Source organism: Hyaena hyaena, unplaced genomic scaffold (assembly GCF_003009895.1).
Source record: "Hyaena hyaena isolate Hyena2069 unplaced genomic scaffold, ASM300989v1 scaffold_381, whole genome shotgun sequence".
Lineage (NCBI taxonomy): Eukaryota > Metazoa > Chordata > Mammalia > Carnivora > Hyaenidae > Hyaena > Hyaena hyaena.
The window spans coordinates 1,079,634-1,100,644 of NW_024081012.1; the positions used below are offsets into that span (position 1 = coordinate 1,079,634).

General features: G+C 35.1%; 1 protein-coding gene across 2 annotated transcripts in view; it reads left to right on the forward strand.

The window, feature by feature from the left end:
* Nucleotides 1-21,011, forward strand: part of ARHGAP15 (Rho GTPase activating protein 15) — a 629,407-nt gene that overhangs the window by 410,588 nt on the left and 197,808 nt on the right. For both annotated transcript variants that reach the window (XM_039250736.1, XM_039250737.1), the window contains exon 11: nt 19,115-19,192. In XM_039250736.1, coding sequence (XP_039106667.1) covers nt 19,115-19,192 — 78 coding nt within the window. The remainder of the gene's footprint in view (nt 1-19,114; nt 19,193-21,011) is intronic.

A 21,011-nucleotide genomic window follows, 5' to 3' on the forward strand; every position in this document is an offset into this window, starting at 1 on the left:
AATGGACAGGTCAGCGGGGTGGTGAGCTAGTTTGCTATTGCCCTAAAGCAAAACCTTTTTCACAGCAACCACATTTGGCAGGTTGCCTGGGTTGGTGCTGGGGTGCGTGTGTGTGTGTGTGTGTGTGCACGCGTGCACGTGCACGCTCGTGTGTGTGTTCTGGAAGGAACTATATTAACCTGATGCAGGACCTTTTACTAAAAAATATTTATTAATATATGAAAAGCATATTTAAAATTGTAAATACAGATACATACTCAAGCTAGTAACATTTGATCCATAGTGTAGCTGCAAGTCTAGCTCTGGATACATACATCTGGATATATATAGATTCACAACCATTTTCACTGGGCTTTGTTTAACTTTCACTACCGTCTAAATTTTTATCTCCGTTTTTAACTTGATAAGTGGTTTAAATCCAAATTATCCATTGGGATCAAATAAAATTCCTTATAAATACCAGATTTCTAGAATAAAGTAAGAGAATTTTTTATTTTTGTTTGGTTGTAGCCAATAGACAAATGTCAGTAAGAGAAATATTTTAACTTCTAGAATTTATAGGCTAACAAGATGAGCTTAATCAGAGAAATAAGCTTCACTTGTTAACTTTAAGGTGAGCAAGTTCACATTCAAAGAATTATACCATTAGTCTTTGAAGATGTGGTCATATAGATGTGGGGTGATTATGTAAGGAAAACAAAGATGACATTTGTTAAGCACGCCCTATGTGCCACACATAATGCTAATACTTTCCAACATGAGTCAATACTATAGATTTGACACCTATATTATTACCTGATGTTCCATAGGCTATTCCAAACTCCAGTAAAATCTCTTAAATATTTGCCATGTTGCATATGAAGAGTCAATCTTTGAAATATGGATCAATTAGTATAAATCTATTGACTCTAAGGAAGAAAATTCAGGTTTATCCTCTGATTAGGACAGACAGATGGTAGACCAACATCTCTATTGGTATATATAGAAGACAACGTATGCTCTCAGTGTTGAAATGAAGTCTGAGATATACTCTACATATACTGCAAGGTCACTAGAGATGTCATCACCAAGGGATGATATTAACAAAATAGTTACTGGGAATATAGTTGAGTAGTCACAGCCTTGTATTGTTTTTCTAGTGAGAAAAATCTGATGCATAATGCATTCTTATGCGAGAATTTTCTCAGATGCCAGGACTTTACAGGCATAACTTCCATAAGCTTTAATGGGAGTTTCCTGCCAGCACCTGTTACAGTTACAGAGCTCTTACTTTTCACACATAATCCAAGACTGGCGTGGAACACTGACTTGGAAAAACTGTTATAGTGAAAACTTCTTACGATGTTTCCTCACATATAATGTTCATCTTTTAATTCTTAGTCTGATATATGTATGTCCATGTTTTCCTTTCAAATTCCTTTCCCACCAGAAAGGCTTTTCTCACAAGCTTTTTATGGATAGGAGCAGGTAATTACTCCTGAAATCATTACTGCACTAAATGCTAACTAACTTGGATGTAAATTTAAAAAAATTTAAATGCTTAAAATGCTTAAAATTTCATATTTTTAAAATTAATTCCCACAAATTACATTACAAAGGAAAACAATTACTTTATCTGTTTAACTAAAATTGCTGGAGATTGCACAAAAATACTATTTTATGCACAATAACCTCCCTTTTAAAAGGTGTTTGAAGTCTCCTCTGATTTGCTATTTCTAGCACATATGGCATATAAGAATGAAAAGCAAAACTTTACATTCAAGCTCCTGAATCATTTTGTCATCCTGTTTGACAGCATGGTGTGAAAGGGAAATGGTTTTTATTTGTTAAACATTGTCAAATGCTTAATTTGTGTTCCATATTTATATCGGGTATTACAACTAATGTTGGTAGGTTGGGTTAAAGTTGGAAGGAGTCTGAAATCCTGAAACCATAAAAAGACAATTACAAACCTGTTAGTGAAATTTCTCACAGGGGCAAAACTTGGGTCTGAACAAGGACAGCTCCAGGACAGATAAGGATGTATTTGGGGTTGTCATTTGCTCCCTTCCTTCTTTTCTCTTTGCTAAATGGTTACATTACTCTACAGTGTCCCCTTGAACACAGTGTCTGACCTCCAACACCTTTCTCCTGGCAAACCTGCCTCAGGGATATCACTTGTACCTTAGCTTGAAGTTCAGACTCTTGGGGTGCCTGGGTGGCTTAGTCGGTTAAGCGTCTGACTTTCGTTTAGGTCACGATCTCGCGGTTCGTGGGTTCGAGACCCGCGTCGGGCTCTGTGCTGACTGCCAGCTCAGAGCCTGGAGCCTGTTTCAGTCTGTGACTCCCTCTCTCTCTGACCCTCCCCTGCTCACGCTGTCTGTCTGTCTGTCTCTCTCCTAGAAATAAATAAAACATTTAAAAAAAATTAAAACAAAAGAAGTTCAGACTCTCTTTTAACACCTTTGAGTGTTACCTTGAGTACAGTTGTTTTAAAAGGTAACAACAATTTAACATTAAATGTCTTTGTCTCCTATTACAGTTTTTTCCAAGCACTGGTGAAGAAAGGATTTTATTCTGTCTTGTGATTGATAAAGTAAGGAAGGCAGTCACACTGACACCTCTAAAAGCATCCTGTGTTCCCAAGCTTACTTTCCTCCTCCTCTAAGGGTTTTGCTTGTAGCATACTTGGCTCTAATTTTGGGCAAAATAAGGTCATCATTTTCTTTTGACATTCCAGTCAATGAATTCATAGAAATGCATTCATTTCTGGGTATAATAGTCTTTATTAAGGCCTGTTTGAAAACTTGAGAGTAGATTTGGAATCTAGAATCTCATGAGGCTGCCATCGTTCAGAGCTATTTGTCTCTTGCTGATGAGCCTGAGGCTGAGTTACTTGGGGAGACTTAGGCCACTACAGGGATGTAGCCAGTGGTCTCTAACAGGTAGCTCCTCATGCAGTGTGGGTGCAGAAGAATGGCATGGTGCAAGAAGTCTCCGAGAATGTGTTCTCTGCAGATGCTATGCAAACAGGAGAGAGGGTTGGTTTCAGAGATCTCAGGATTCCAAGAATGAACAATGTGTCTCTTCACAGAATTTCAATCTGTAGAGCAAAGCCCTATGGATTTATATAAGCTCAACTTTGAACCTCAGTTTAGAGCATTAGACTCACCTAAGTGAAAAAAAAAATCATTGTAAAAGTTGTCTCTGAAGAAAGATAACTTATTACACTTTTCCCATGATGGAAAACTATTATGATGATAAGAATGAATTAAGTTTAAGGATAAAATGTGTCTAGACAAGCTGAAAAATACACTTTCCCTCCCCTGGATCTTTAAACACAATAAGAATACTCCATTTCCCTGTATCCTGGTGTATCTGAAAATAGAAAATCCAGGCAGGGTAAGCATTTAAGCATTTGGATAATGGCTACTACCCTTTTGGATTAGCTTGAAACCAATATAGGATACTCACTTCCTCCTTCTGTTTCTACCCCATTATGTATTACACTTGCCTCATCTCCTGTCCTGCACGCTACACAAGTGAAATTTTATTGTATTATCTGTCCTTTTAGCTGAATTCTGCTCTCAGGACAAGATCTAACAGATTAATCTACATTACAGTGCACATGTTTATTGAGATTTGATGTGAAATCCTTCCATGGGAGTTAAAGACAAAGGAATAAAATTCCAATTGCATAATTTTACATATAAGCAAAATTGTGTAAAGAGACTACTTTAAGACAGAGTTATTATCCCCAAACTTCTCAAAAGATGTCTTAAATATAGCCTCTGTAATTTATGTTAAGATGAAACTTGGGGACCAATGACATGAAGGCCAAGTCTTCAAATCAATCATCTTTCACTTCTAACTTCTACAGCACTTCAAGAGTCAGCTGTAATGAATAGTCATGGCTTTTCTAATATTCTTAAAATCTAAAATCTGCCAGCCAACAGGGGAAATGGGGAAATTGAGACACTACTGAAATTTCATACAATGGAAAACATGAGATGTCTTTGTAACTCGGTTTCTTGCCACTTAGAAAGTTACCTATGTGAGATGAACACTGAACTAATAAACATCAACACATGTAACATGCCTTAGTTTCTGTGACAATGAATCAGAAAGAAGTGATAGATGCTAAATATATATACACACTCACAAATATTTCAATAAGACTTTTATGTAGACCTACGTGACAAAATTCTCCAGAAGCAGGAAATCTGGTTTGTATTATACTAGCGCTAGATGAGTTTAAATAAGAGAACAATTTGTATTGGAATGTCTTTTTTTTTTTAAGTCAACAAGTAATGTTTTGAGTAGCTGGAGTGCATGCAATGCTTTACTAGATGGTTAACAGCCCTCTAGTAGTAAAGAATGAAGCTGAGAGATAGGTCTCTCCTGCACCACTGAAAGAGACCTTGCCTTCCCTTTCTTCTTTATGGTGTGATAATAGAAATTTAAAAAGCCGACTTCAATACTAAATTTGGGCCCTTATCTACACATTTCTTTCTGTACAAGTCCTATAGTCATGAATAACAATGGTATAAGTTGTCCAGGGATACTTACAGCTTACAATTGTGTTTATGTCTTTTCAGCTCTATTCCAGAAAACTTGTATCTGTATTTCCAAACCTGGCTGTGATCTGTCCAATGATAGAATAGTTTGTAAAATACTTAAATTTTAAGATTTCTATTGTGTCTCATAAAGATTTGGAATTTGATATCATGGGTCTTAAAGTATGTTTCAGATAAATTAGAGATACACAAAAGAGCATTCAAGGATACTCAGTAGTTTTCTCTTTAAATCTTTTTCAAATGAGCCTGTAAGGAACATAAACCCATATCATAACCAAAAAATGTAATCAATAGAATAATATTATGGTAATGAAATAAATATCATTGTTTTTTATTATAATAATATACATATTCCTATATATGTATATGTGTACATGTATGCATACATATAAAATAGTAAGAAATACATAAAATAATAAAACTAGAATTAAAAAAAAATTTTAACGTTTATTTATTTTTGAGAGACAGAGAAAGACAGAGCATGAGCAGGGGAGGGGCAGAGAAAGGAGGAGACACAGAATCTGAAGCAAGTTCCAGTCTCTGAGCTGTCAGCACAGAGCCTGACGCAGGGCTGGAACCCATAAACCACGAGATCATGACCTGAGCCAAAGCTGGACGCTTAACCGACTAAGCCACACAGGCTCCCCAAAACCAGAATCATTTTTATAATCCTACCACACACAGATTAATTACTGTTAATAGTGCACATATAAAACTTATATTGCCTAACTCTTTCAGGATATAATGTGAAATTGAATATATATCAGAATGATGTTTCCTTCTAAAGGTAGCTATAGAGCAAATACCAACTGAGGCTATCATTCAGATGTATGTGCTGCACATGTGAAAATATTAGGGACTGCAGGTGCTGTTGTTACTAACTCCTCTGTCTGTGTGCCTCAGAAAAATGTTACCACTGTAGCTCCAGAATATCTGGTCTGGGTACTCTTTGTTCTTTGCCGTGAGCCCATGCCTAGCACACTTTTGCAATATCATAAGTGCTTAGTCAATACGTGTTAAGTTGTATGGAAGCTGGAGTTCACCAACTCAAGGCATTCCCACACAGAGTATGTTAGAATGTTTCTGTCCTTCTATATAAGCCCAATGTAGCACAATAGGGAGGGAGCACATTTGCCAAACAGGGAGGATTATGAACTAGCCCCCATCTTTCTGTTTAGCAAAAGTATTAACAATACCCTCATGATAGCCTCTCCTGTATTATCAAAAAGAAAATAATAATCTTCTTTATATTTCCTGAGAAAAGGAAGTTTATCTTATCAGTCTCATCCACTGTCATGGCCAGGAGCATCTTCTTTCATTAGGAAAGAGTCTGGTGACCCTGACCTTGTCACCAGAACTTCTCAGAAGTTTGCCTGTGATCTAAATAGGACTTGACTGATGGTAGATAGACCCAAACAGCTTTATAGTGTATTTTGCCTCTGTGCCTGGAATTCTGCTTCCCTACCCACTTTAAGCAGCAGCCAGAAGGGCTCTCTCTCACCTGAATGCTTAGCAGAAGCAAGCCATCAAAACCTTCCAGGAAGTGGCTGGCTAAAGGGTCTGAATTAGAGGCACCCTCCCCAAAGAAGATCAAAAGTTATGCTCCACCAGCACAGACACACTGAGAAATGGTTGAATGTGTTCTAAATTAAACTGCCCTGGTGGTGAGCAGAGATCTGCCAAAATCTTTCAATTAATCACTTTTACCTTCAGGGCAGAGTTAGGCTGAGAGTATTTCAATAGGTTTTTATTGGAACAGGGTTATTTCAAATATTAAACTATGTTGCACAAAGTAAAAATAATGTTATTTTTAAGTTGCTACTCTTGTTAAATAAAAGTTGGCAAGCATTCTTGGGGTCTGTATTGTGTCTGTGTATTTGTGTATGTGTGTGGCTTTTTTCTGTGCTGTAAGTCTCATTGATTTAAAAAAGTGAACAACAATGAATTAGGTGGTAAACATATTCATACAATCATTTTCATTAATAATATGTTATAAATAATAGAAGAAAGGTTTTAAGTGTATAATTTTGTGCAACACAATTGAGATATTTTTTTCCTACATCTTCAGCAGTAAGTTAATTAGAATCACCTGCATTTCCTTGGGTGGACACCAAATGGATTGCAAACAAAAACAGATTAAAATAGCTGCTGGAGCTCATGGCATACAGATGACAAGATTCACAAAAAGGACAACAAGGCACTGAAAATGTTCGCTTTTCAAACAATTTTAGAGGAAATTTAGCTCTTGCAACTTCTCGGTAAAAGCTGCTTGTAAGTGTTTTGCTGAAAGACTAGAACAGCTTTGTTTCTGATCCCTTGATGAGTGAGAGAAATGTTTAAGAAAGATCACTTTACAGAGAGATTCAGGCTGAAATGCGATGACTGTGATTCAAGCCAAGCCAAAAATTACAGTTCAGAATGAAAGGGGAGGGACGTGGTTTGGGAATCCATTTTCCCACATTCCTGAATCTCAATCATCCCAGCCAATGTTTTAAAAAAAAGTCCAATGGAAAACAATGAGGTCACTTTGTTTAGATGTTTTAAAGAAATAGGGGTGGGGGATTGAAAAGAATGACAGCAAATATATGAATTTTAAATCAATATCTATTTCAAGTATAATGGGATTAAAGGCCAGACTTTATGTAACTACTATGACTTCATCACAAAAGGAGGCATTTTTCAGTGTTTTCTTCTTGTTTGTGTTGGTAAGCCTTTTACTGCATGTCCTTCACTTATGAAAAAGTCTGTTGCTAAAGTGTACATGGGCATAGTGTACAGATTATTCTTTTCTAAGCGCCAAGCTTTCCTTAGGAATGGCAACTTCAGGAAGCAGGGTTTCTTTCATTAAACCTGCTACTGGTCTCCCGCTATACCACCCACTGCTGTTTGGAACTCAGGTTATGCTATGTGTATTTGCTTGCAAACTACCAGATAATAATGGCTGACCAAGTTAGACTCTTCATTCTTATTACTCTCACTTATTTTTTAAAAAATTTAATGTTGATTTATTTTTGAAAGAGAGAGACTAGGCTGGGGGGGAGGGTTGGGTATAGGCAAAGAGGGAGGGAGACACAGACTCTGAAGCAGGCTCCAGGCTCTCAACTGTCAGCACAGAAGCCGACGCAGGGCTGGAACCCATGAACTGCGAGATCATGACCTGAACCAAAGTCAGATGCTCAATCAGCTGAGCCATCCAGGCACCCCACTCCTGTTTATTTTAAAGAAATACTCTGAGCAAGTCATAATGCCAAAAAAAAAAAAAAAAAGATTTATATCAGCATGATTACAGCATAACATCATAACAATGGAGCTCAAACATAAAAGAAACTCAGAGAATGAGATGAGATGAACCAAATACAACCTTCAACCTCAATATCTTCTAGACACATGTAATTTTTCTTTAAAACAAGAGATCTCATTTAATTATAATCAGAATCATTAGCCCATATTTGTCTTCAGAACTAAGAAAAAAGAGAGAAAGTAAAAGAAGAAAAGAAAAGGAAAGGAAAGAAAGGAGAAAAGAAAAGAAAAGAAAAGAAAAGAAAAGAAAAGAAAAGAAAAGGAAAGAAAGAAACATGTAAGAGATTTATCAAAGACTAGTTCGAGGTACCTTGCTTCCCACTTTGCAGAAATCATTTCGGTTCATTATCTTTTGTCTTGTCAAATCAAGGATAATTGGGTTTCCCAGTGAAGTATCACAGGCAAATTCAAGGGCTCTCTCAGATCTTTCTTACCTTGAGATGCATTCAATATGATTCTAAGATTTATATAAATCTATGAAATCATATTTGTGTCTACCATCCTACAAGCTTCATATTGTTAAGTCCCAAGTTCTTTTTTTTCCTTTAATAGTTTAATGTCGAGTTGGTTTACGTATAACACCCAGTGCTCATCCCAACAAGTACCCTCCTCCATGTCCATCGCCTCCTCCCCCTCTCCACCACCCACCTCAGCCCTCAGTTTGTTTTCAGCATTCAAGAGTCTCTCTTGTGGTTTGCCTCCCTCCTTCTCCCCAACTATTTTTCCCCTTCTTCTCCCACTTCGTTTTCCGTTAACTTCCTCCTAATCCACCAAGTTCTTAGCTGAGTTGAGACAGAAGTGTAAGAATCACTGTGTAAGAAATAAGGAACCACACAGCAGATGCAATCCTTAGACTATCATTTCATTTTACTCAGATGTTAAGCAAGGTATACAGATAATTCCCACCTGCATTACACTGGCCATGTTGTGACTTTTTTCCCTTTTATTTTTATCATTATTTGCCAATCAATTAGTAATCTGTACATTTGAAAAGTATGATTGTAAAGGCTATTGACTCAGTAATAAGTCTAAATGGAGTACAAGTTGAGTGAAATTTGCGGAGGTTATATGCAAAAATAAGCCTAATGCATAAACAGAATGATAGGAAATGGAAACTAGGACCTAGCCCTCAGTACTGATGTGAGTTTTCACAGGACTTTTTATATACTACTATCTACTTTTCTGGACCCTGATGGTATGGATAAGCATCTCTAATTATGAGACATTTAGTAAAATATTATGATAAGAATCAAGTATAAATATAAGGAGAAAATTCTAATAGTGAAAAAAGACTGCATATTGAGGAAGGATGGCTTTTTTTGTTTCTGGTTAACATTTAAAGAATTCAGTATGATTCTCTTGTGTCCAATGTCCAGCTTAAAAAGCACTGGAGAGGGGCGCCTGGATGGCTCAGTGGGTTAAGCGTCTGACTTCAGCTCAGGTCATGATCTCGCGGCTCATGGGTTCGAGTCCTGCGTCGGCTCTGTGCTCGCAGCCTGGAGCCTTTTTCAGATTCTGTGTCTCTCTCTCTCTGACCCTCCCCTGCTCATGCTCTGCTCTCTCTCTCTCTCTTTCTCTCTCTGTCTCTCTCTCTCAGAAATAAATAAAACATTAAAAATTTAAAAAGAAAAAGAAATGGAGAGATAGGAGACTAATTCAATAAATGATTTTCCAAAAAAAAAAAAAGTTCAACAATGTAACTCTATATAAGAATACTTATTAATACTTAAAAGTAAGAAAACCAGCGACCCCCCCACTCCCATCCACAAATACTAGTGGCATAGATCTTTTTAAGGCATAAATAGTACAATACAGAACCACTGAGAAATACAGTAATGCTCTTAACACTCAGGATATTTTGGCTTTTTGTCTCCCAATCTCAAGTTTATCTTCCCAGGTGCTCACTGGTTAAGAGGTCAGGACTGGGCAAATAGCAAATATAATAAATGAATGAATAACAAATAATTATATGACCATTTTTGGCTAGGATCCTTAACAATTTTATTTCCTAGTTCAGCACCTTAAACAGATGCCAGTGGGGGGGGGGGGGCAGGCGGGGGGATTTTATAGGGATCCTAACAACACAAGTGTTCAACGCAAATTCCTTGAAGAAAAACCAACATCCCTCACCAACATCCCTCCATCTGGTACAAAATTCTTTGTTACTAGTTTGTCCTTAGTCCCATATTTACTTTGTGCTCTTTTAGTTTTAAGATGTTAATTTAAATCTGGAATTTGCCCTTCTCAAAAACACTAGCTATATAAACAATATAAAATAATGTCACATGTATTATTATCATCAAAGGTCTTGACCAGTTTTCTCAGAAAATTGAAAAACACTTTTGTCTTAGTGACTTCTTTTTTACTCTATCATTTCTTTAAAAATGTAGCAACAAATACTTACCTTTTTCATATCTTTTTTTTAAAATATTTTTATTTATTTCTAGGAGAGAGAGAGAGAGAGAAAACGTGAGCAGGGGATGGTCAGAGAGAGAGGGAGACACAGACTCTGAAACAGGCTCCAGGCTCTGAGCTGGCAGTCAGCACAGAGCCCGACGTGGGGCTCGAACCCATGAACCCCGAGATCATGACCTAAGCGAAAGTCGGACGCTTAACCGACTAAGCCACACAGGCGCCCCTTTTTCATATCTTAAAAGCACAAAAATTCTTCTTTTCCATATGAGTCTACTATGAAATATCTTATTGATGAAAATCTCATTTCATTAAGACATACATAAGTCACTGAAAAAAGACTATTGCCCAAATCAATCAAACAAACATGGTGAAGGAAAATTGAAGACGATGTATAGAATTGTTGAATCACCATGTGGTATGCCAAAAACTAATATAACATTGTATGTCAACTCTACTTCAATAATCAAAATTAAAACTAATTGAAGGTGGGTATTTTGTTATGATAGTAAAAAGAAAAATTTATTGTGACAATTGTCCTTATAAGATTTTGTAGCAGAGTCTCTCTCAAAAATAAACATAAAAAAGATTTTGTAGCAGAGATAAAAGGAACGTAGGATAAAATGTCCAAATGTGATGAAAATGGGAATAAAGGGCTCATGAAACAAATGGAAGAGAACAATAAGACAATCTCACTAATAAAGGGAACATTTGAGAAATCATAAGTGATATTAGAACTTTAGTAAATACAAAAAAAGGACAGGAGTGAGAAAAATAAAAGGAAATGAGGGATAAACTTATCCTGAAAACTGTATTAACATATTTCCCCAATATTAGAATTATAGACACGAGTATTTTAAATATTTGTAATGTAATCCCATGTCATTTATATACCATTTGCCAATAGACAGAATTATCATACAGCGGTATCTTCACAGTCCAATGAAACATTTGTTTTTAGCGTTAAAACATCCACCTTTATGAAAAACAGTAGAGGGCCCCATTCAAGGTGGCATACTGAAAAAACATGTCTGATTCTCCTTCCTCAAAAACTCCCAATGAAATAATAAAAAAGATATGTTGAAAAAGAAAAATATATATATATAATAATGGTGTTGAAAATGAAAAAGGTGCCATAAGCCAACCAGAAATAGAAATTCCAGGAAGACAGAAAGCAGATGGGATCAAATAAGTGGGGAAATTGGAGCAGAAGAAACATCATTCCCAGACACAATAATTAGGCACAGTTCTTTCCAGGGATGTCCTAGAAAATATCCAAACTTGGAGTTAACAAAAAAAAAAAAAAAAAGAGGATAATAAATAAAGTAACTCACTAAATACCAGATCTAATATCTGAGAGATCTGGGCCCTTCCCCTGGAGTAAGGAATCACCTGCAGCAGCTGCTTCCACCTGAGAACAAGGTCTAGAAGGGCTGAGGAGAAGGTGCTGGCATCTGAGAAAGAAGGAAGTGGATAATAAGGTAACTCAGGTCTTCTCTATGTAACAGACAGAGTTAGAGAGCTTTGGCCAGGAGCAAAACAGTTTAAGTATTCCGTATCCAAAATAAAGCCCTCCCTCTTTTGGTAACTGAAGAACTACTAGCCTACTATCTACTCACCATGACCACCATATACCCTAATTAATTTGCTTTTTCAGTTATAAGGATAATCTGATATTTGAATGACATCCATCTTAAAATAGTTCTGAATAGAAAAGAGACAGTAGAGGGAAGGACATATCAAGAAAAAATATAAGAAACTTTTCTGATTGAAAGGACCTAGATGTAGATATATCTGAATATTTTACTTCTACAAGTTTAAAGCAAAAATCTTAAAAAAGAATCCTGAAAGAAAAAGCAATTGATCTATAAAGCATCAACGATCAATTTAATAAGAGACTTAAGAGCAGAGATGTTGCAATAATGAAATATTGTTTTTTAAAGTTAGAAAAGTAAAAGATTATGATGCTCTAATATTTAAATCAACAATTAATTATGAAACAGTCATTGAAATGGAAGAAATATGAAAATTTACTAATCACATACTGTTATGAAAAGAGAACTCTTAAAATTAAATTCAAGAGAGAATAACAGTAGAACACAAGACAGAAGCAGTAGTTGATGTGACAGTGAGCTTCACTGTCCCATATGGTAGACACAAAGGTACATTATTTAAAACTAAGTGCAAACTAAGATAAAAACAGAGAGGGAGGCAAAACATAAGAGACTTTTAAATTCAGAGAACAAACTGAGAGTTGCTAGAGGGGCAGGGGGTGGAGGCATGCGTTAAATGAGTGATGAGCATTAAGGAGGACACTTGTTGGGATGAGCATTGGGTGTCATATGTAAGTGATGAATCACTGGGTTCTACTCCTGAAGCCAAGACTACATGGTATGTTAACTAACTTGAACTTAAATTTAAAATAAGAAGTAAATGATAAGTATATAAATAATAAAATAATTAAAAAATAACTAGTTTTTTTTAAATTAAATTAAGTAAAATAGAACTTTGGTTGCATTAACCACATTTCAACTACTCAGTAGTCAGCCAAATGTGGCCAGTGGCAACTGGCTTGAACAGGTAACATGTAGAACATTTCCATAATCACAGAAACTTTTCTGGGACAGTGCTTAATTTGAGGAAATGAAGGAGCCTACAAAGGAAGAAGAAAACACATCAGACCTTGACTTTTGGAAGAGCTCCTTTATGAAGCAAAATTTTAATGTTGAACCACATCACCCTACTTTTTTAAATAGTTCAGTTAATATTAAATCATAGGTAAGTCACAAAATACTTATAAATACTAAACTAACCTTTGAGAAAATAAGCAGTAACATAAAGGATAAAACTGGAATTGTGACAGAGGGAAGGGAAAGAAAGAGGAAATCAACTGAGTTTCTTATTTTTCTACAGCTCAGAGGTAATCTGATTTAAGAAATAGAAGTAGGCCAATGTATCTAATAATAACAGAGAGACTACACAGGTAAATGGTAGGAACTGTGAATGCACTAAACGCTATCTTTTCTAACAGGGAGTCAGTAAATACCATTCAAAGTTAAATTTATAGACAGAAATATGATACATTAACATAAAATGAGTAACAACAAAAATAACTAACAGATAACTGTTAACATCTTTGGATAGCAGGATGGGGTAGATTCTTGTTTTCATTGTATAATATTTTGTGTGGCTTAACTTCCATTTTTATCAGAGAGGTATATTTGCCCCTATAGTGAAAAAAAAAACTATTCAAAATGGTTAATATAAAGTCATAAAGTTAACATGTAGAAAAATATTCTTGTTTGACAATCAGGATTATGTCAACTATTTCCCAAGGTAATCATTCTTGAAGGATGGGCATCTCACAAGAAGTTATTAGTAGTTAACTAAAGCAAGCACAAAGATACAGCATCAATACCAGTCACTGAGACAGAGCAGAAATTAAATTTAGAAAGAACTTGAGATTATATTCTGTAACCTCAGTCATTGACTTTAAAGTATGAGAACAGACAAGCTGGCGATAGAAGGTTAAGGTTGGAGACATTCAACTTAGAGGAAAAGGAATAGGTCTGAATGACACAGAAACTTCCTCTCATATTCAGTTCTGAACTCAAGCAGCACCTTCAGAAGGACAAAGAAAGAAATGGGCAACTCTCTTTGGGGGCAGTCTGGGTGTTTCTGTGCTCACTGCTTTTTGCCAGAGGAAAAAGGCAGAAGACCAAATTGTGAGAATCATTCTTCTTGTGGTAGCTCTGGCCTCCTAGGAATTAGAAAGTGCCATAAATCTCAGGAGAGGGGCTGTTTGTGAAAAATTCCCAGCCCACATTTCAGACTCCAGGGGTTCAGATGCATTTTGTTATGTTCCATAAAAACAAGCAAGCTTTTGGGGCACATCTCTCAACCAGGCTCAAATTCTACATCTTCGTGGTTTATCCACCATTCAAGCTACCAAGAATGCTACCTAATCCACAGTTTGCAACTATTTTTAACAGGCTCATCTGCATTGTTAAAAACTGCTAGTATTTTGGCAAATAGGCCAAGCAACTCTGGAAAGAGTGCTGGTCTCTTAGATTTCTTTTTGGAAAGTGTCTAAGATTTATAATGGGAATTACTCATGACAGCTGAATTCTTTCCACTGGGTTTAGACCACCATTTGGTCTAATAACTCTTAATTGTGTGTCTATCCTAGTGTAAGCTTCCTAAGAAAAGAACTTAGGAGGCAGAGGAGAGACTTCTGAAAATCTCCTACAGCAATACCCAGTCACCTCTGTCAATGGTAAACACTATTTTGAAACCTAAGAAGGTCAACTAAAGATGAGCAAATAAATGATATTTCAGTGAACGTGGATTTCTTCAGAGACTTTTTCATTACTACCATTAATGCCAGTCTGATAAAAAATAAAATAAAATGAAATGACTGAGCTTCACCATGTTTTCACAGTATTTGTATCATAACAAGCAAAGTTCTTGTCAGTATTTGGTCATGGTATTTTCTTGAAAGAAGTACCTTTGAAAGTGACTTTTCTCCAAACTTCACCAAAGAGCAACATGGGTACCTTGAAGACATTGCCCATTTCAAAATCATACGAGGTCTAATTATATTTCCAAAATAAGTAGTTTCCAATCCAGCAAGGATAATGTGGTCGTGAAAAGGATGTCCAAATCCACCAATTTACATTGGTTTGGTTTGGCATAACTTTCAAAGTTCTTGGAGCAAAATGAGGATGGCACGTGAATCATTGCAATTTGAGTAATATTCCCAGGACTTTGGGTTTGCCACTCTGGGAGGCATTCAGGGGGAAACTAATCAACTTCAAGACTACCTATATAATTTATAACTGCTAAAATTCACTGATATGTTCCAGATTATTTTGCAAAATGTAATACCCTCCTTTTTAATATGTACTTTGTTATTTTCACTCTATTTATGTAATTTAAAAAGTATGATAGCAGGGGAGCAGGAGCCATTTGAAGCGGGAGCCACTAATGTCAGAGACTGTAATCCTTCACAGGATATATGGTGTTGATATCTCTGACTCTAAAGGGCATGGAAGTTGTGTCAAGTTAGATTCAAATTGCATCTAATATGTTTTGCTTACTCCCTCTTACTTTCTGGTTTCTATCTTAAGCCACAAAGCAGTTCTCTGGTATGACTTAGTTCTCCAACCACAGTGGTGGCACTGGTCTGAGTTACACTCCCTGTCTCCATCCCCAGCCCTCCCTCCTTTTATCCCAAAAGAAAATTGGGTTATTAATTTAGGATGAGGCTGCTTTGTTTAAACAGTATAGTGTTTTCCAATTGCCCAAGTGTAATGTATCTAACCCATACTGCTCTTTCAAATGTTTTTGATTACTGAACTCAAAAAAAAAAAAAAGAAAGAAAGAAAAGAAAAAGAAAAATGAAAAAAAGAAAAAGAAAAAAACTTCTGAAATTTACGAAACACCAAGGGAAGGTCCTTCTTATGTCGTAAATTTAAATTTATAGAAAAGGGAAAGAAGGTTTTGGATACTGGGGAACTTCAGTAATTGAAATTCAGTTATAACTCCAGATAACACATGCATTTACAAAAGCCTATAAAATAATTAGAAGAGAAATAGAAATGTGCTTCATTTTATACCTTGAATAAAGAGATATGAATATTAAAGTAAAACTTATGTAAGGTCCTTATTTGAAACAAAATTTTGTTCATTCAAGTAATATCAACCTCTGATTCAGATCCAAAACAAAAATTAATTTAAAAAAGATATATATATAGTAAATTTTCTTGTTTGTATTGTAATAGATGTTAAGTGACATTTCACCATCAATTGTTATTTTAAATAGAACTCATTTGACTGATTCTTTAAGTTTTAAGAATTAAAATTAAGTTTTAATTAAAATTAAGTTTTCTCACTTGAGGATGTAGGTCTGCATGTTGCATCAATGTTTCTGTTTTCCAAATATTATTTTTCTCAAATTCTTTCAGAGAAACTGATAACTCATGGGAAAATACTAGACCACTCTCATTTGGTGAAATTTTGTCTCTTTGTGGTGGCTAGTGAGATGGCATTATTCACCATTCATGGTTTTGAATGACCTTTGTCTTGTTCTCAAATCCAAAACTATTACCAAAGGCCCCAAACTTGCCACCAGCAACATTTTTCTATGGACAATACGGAACCACTGAAGGTGATTTTAAAGAATTCCAAAATATTTTCCCCAATGGCTACATGTTCAGAAAAAATTTAAATATAGACCCAAGAGAGAATATTTTGAAAGGGACACATTACTTAAATGTGTAAGTTTTAATATTTTTAAAAATCTGTCATATTATTTAAAGTCTTATAGGTTAAATTTAGGTACTAAACACTAATGACAAAGCAAGAAAAGTAATGGCTAATCAATTATAAAGTTCTGAGTATATACAACTGAAGTATATAAACTGAAGACCAATATGGTCAAATACTAAAACTAGGAATTAAATTTTAGAAAAATTTTAATTAACATTATTGTCACATTTCAGTTGTCAAAAGCGTATTGTACTTAAAAGCAAACAAACTAGAGTAACTTTTGATTAATGGAGCCATTTGGTGCATCAGGAAGAAATAATATGTGGTTTTGGTCAATGTATGTGTCTTAGACACTTATACACACTAATAGATGTCCAACTTCATCTTAATTCCTCACAAAGTCATAATTCTCATGAAGGGACACAGACTCAAGAATTTATTATTTGATTATTCTAGAGCTACAAAACTTAAACCGATCAATACATTTGCTAACAACCATTCCATTTTATTTGTATTATTCCAAATCGCTCTATAGTTTATTACAAGGAAGGGCAAATATCATGAAGATGAATAGGTCAGCAGAGAAGATTTGTAGGGGAGTGAAAATACTCTGTATGATACTACAATGATGGATACATGTCATCCTGCATTTGTCCAAACCCATAGAATGTACAACACCAGGATGAATCATAATGCGATGATAAAAAGGTGATTATGATGTATCAATGCTGGCTCCTCAGTTGTAACAAATGTACCATTGTAGCAGAGGGTGCTGATAATGGAGGAAGCTGTGTATCTGTGGGGAAATAAGCATATGGGAAATCTCTGTACCTTACCTTCAATTTTGCTAAAAACTTGAAACTCCTCTAAAAAAAATAAAGCCTTAAGAGGCGCCCAGGTGGCTCAGTTGGTTAAGCATATGACTCTTGATTTTGGCTCAGGTCATGATCTCATAGTTTGTAAGTTCAAACCCCACACTGTGCTCTGCGCTGATAGCAAGGAGCCAGCGTGCTGGCTTTCCCTCAAAATAAATAAATTAAATAAAGCTTTAAAAATGTTAAAAAATAAAGTCTTAAAACTAGTGAATTATTTTGAATTATACTATCAATACCAACATTGCAGGGTGCCTGGGTGGCTCAGTGGGTTAGGTGTCTGACTTCAGCTCAGGTCATGATCTCCTGGTTCCTGAGTTCAAGTCCTGCATTGGGCTCTGTGCTGACATCTTGGAGCCTGGAGCCTGCTTTAGATTCTGTGTCTCCCTCTCCCTTTGGTCCTTCCCCACTCATGCTCTGTCTCTGTCTCTGTCTCTCTCTCTCTCTCAAAAATACATTTTAAAATGTTAAAATAATTAAAAAATATATATCAGCATTGCAAGTTATGTTTTTCTATCCTAAACTACTGATAAAATATTTTTCACAAAGGCAGAAATGTCCCTACTCTAAAAGAGATCATTTCATGCCAGTAACAAACTTTACAAAGCCCTTATTTATATTATGACAATAATTTCTATCAATTTACTTAATACTTATGATTGTGAATTGCAGTGTTTAATCATGGTGCTGTGACATCTCCCTAGAGAAACGACTGAGATAGTTGAGTGGTAACTTCACTGCTGGCCTCTCTGAAGGCCTGGACACATCAAGAAATACATATTCTTAACATTAAAATTATGTTATCAACATTCCTTAGGGATAATAGTAGTGTTTCAGTAAGTATTTCTCTTTTTATTTTTTTTTGTTTCCTCATTTTTATGATAACTTGGTCATAGAAATAACTAGATGCTGTAAATAGATATATGGAAAACAAGTGGTTGATTACCCAAATCCACTGCCAAGATAAGTTATTTTGAATTACAGACAACCAGTTTTAAAACAATTTGAAACTAATTTCACCATTTTGTTGAAGATTTTTTTCTTTATTTTCCCTACATAACAGATTCCTCCCTTTACCTGTGATACACTAGAGATTATCAAGCTACTTGCACATCCGGAATAGGATTTTCATTTTGTAGTCTCAAATAATCAGACCAATGTATGTTACGTTATACTGATTATAAGAAAAAGATAATGGAATGGGATAGGATAGAATTAAAATAATAGAATAGAATAGAATAGAATAGAATAGAATAGAATAGAATAGAATAGAATAGAATAAGAAAGACAGGAGGGAGGGAAGGAGAAAGAGAGGAAGAGAGACTTCACAAATGTCCTGGGTTGTTTTCTGTCTAAAAAAGAGCAATAATGTATATGTAAGTGTTCTTCTCCTGTCGTCACTTGTTTAATTCCTGTCTCTTCCTTGGAATGAACCTTAACTATAGTGTAAAATCCAATGCTACCTATTGCTCTTCTATGATTCAACTAGACTTAAATTTGTTGATGACTGAACTTTATGATTAGTTTGTTGAAATTAAACTATTTAAGATTGCTTGGTCTAGGACAGAAATTTGTTTTCTCTCTAAGGAAAGGATATTTTGTGTTGATTTACTATTTCCTTCCTTCTCACATTTATTATTTTTTTTCCTTTTACCATCTCAGTTCTTTTATGGGAAAATATAAAACATACCCTTTTATTTTCAGGTCTAGATGTTGATGGAATATACCGAGTTAGTGGCAATCTGGCGACAATACAGAAGTTAAGATTTATTGTCAACCAAGGTAAGTGATTTCTTCACTTCATTTTTCTCTGTAGTTTCATCTCTAATGATATTTCAGACTCTGTGCTATATGTATTATGAATCTATAATGATAAAAATTTCAAAGCAAAGAAGAGAGAAAGTTGGGTAAATTATACAATTATAACCAGAAATAAAAGATAGGGAGCGTACTTGAAGAATAGTAGAGAGAAGAACCAATTAGCAATTTACATGAAATAAATAATTAATGGAAAATGGCAAACTAATAATAAAAATAGAATAATAGAAGGGTAAAATAAGGAAAAATAACCTAGCTTTGAAAAATAAACAATCTATGTGGATAAGTAATTGAATAAAATGAATGATGGAAACATCAAAGTCAAAATTGTAGCTGTTAGAAAAATATGTAATAGGTAAATAAAAGAATTAAAAATTAAGAAATATATATATCATCAAAGAATTACAAATGGAAACAATAATGAGATACTATTAAACACCTATCAGGATGGCCAAAGGCTAAAACACTGGTAACATCAGATGCTGACAAGGATGTGGAGCAATGGGAATTCCCATTCATTGCTAGCTGAAATGCAATGGTACAGATACTTGGAAAAATAGTTTGGTAGGTTCTTAGGAAAATATCCTTATACCATACTACCCAGCAATCGTGCTCATTGGTATTGACCAAATGAGTTCAAAACTTGTGTTCACACAAAAACCTGTGCACAAATATTTCCAGAAGCTTTATTCATAATGGATAAAATTTGAAAGCAACCAAGATGTCCATCAACAGGTAAATGGGTAGACAAAGTATGGATCATCCATATAATGGAATACTTCTCTGTGATAAAAAGAAATGAGCTTTCAAGTCATGAAAAGACTTGGAGGACCTTTAAATACATATTGCTAAGTGAAACAAGCTATTTTGCAAAGGCAATCTATTATCCCAACTATATGACATTCTGGAAAAGGCAAAACTATAGAGACAATAAAAGATCAGTGGTAGCAAAGGACTAGAGAGAGGGATGGATGACTCAGTGAACACAGGGAAGTTTAAGGACCATGAAACAAGTCTGTTTGATATTATAATTGTAGATACATGTCAGTATACGTTGGTCAAATCTATATGATATACAACACTAAGAGTGAACCTTAATCTAAACTATAGACTTCACTTAATAATTAATGTATCAATATTGGTTCATCAATTGTAACAGTTTTTGTAACACTAATACAAAATGTTTGTAACACTAATACAAAATGTTTGTAACGCTAATACAAAATGTTAAAAAAGGGATTGTGTGTTGGGGTGGAGGGTAGAGGGGTATATGGGAACTCTATATATTCCACTCAGTTTTTCAGTAAACCTGAAACTTCTCTTAGGAAAAAAATATGAATTTTAGAAAATAAAAATAAAAAATAGGAAATGTTACGGAAAGCAAGCCGACTAAAATGTTGTTAAGTTGGTTAAGGATAGAAAAACTGGTCAAAATATCTGTATCTGCCACAAATCTCTATACATCTTAAAAAGTAGGACTTGGATCACCTTTATCTCTTCCCCCATTAACCAAAAGTAGCCCTAGGGAGTGCATAAAGGGAGGTCTTAATTAATATATGTTGAATATATGTATATATGTTATATATACATATATGTCAATATATGTTGAATAATGTGTGTGTATACGTGTGTGTGTTGCAAATAAGAGAATTATTAATACAGAGAAGCATTAAATCCTCCAACAGTTTAATTTGGGTTGAACCACCCTTTTAAGAGTTGAATGAACACTTCTGGCCAGTGGACACATGATTCTTTTTTCTGAGAATCTTTGTAACTGAGAATC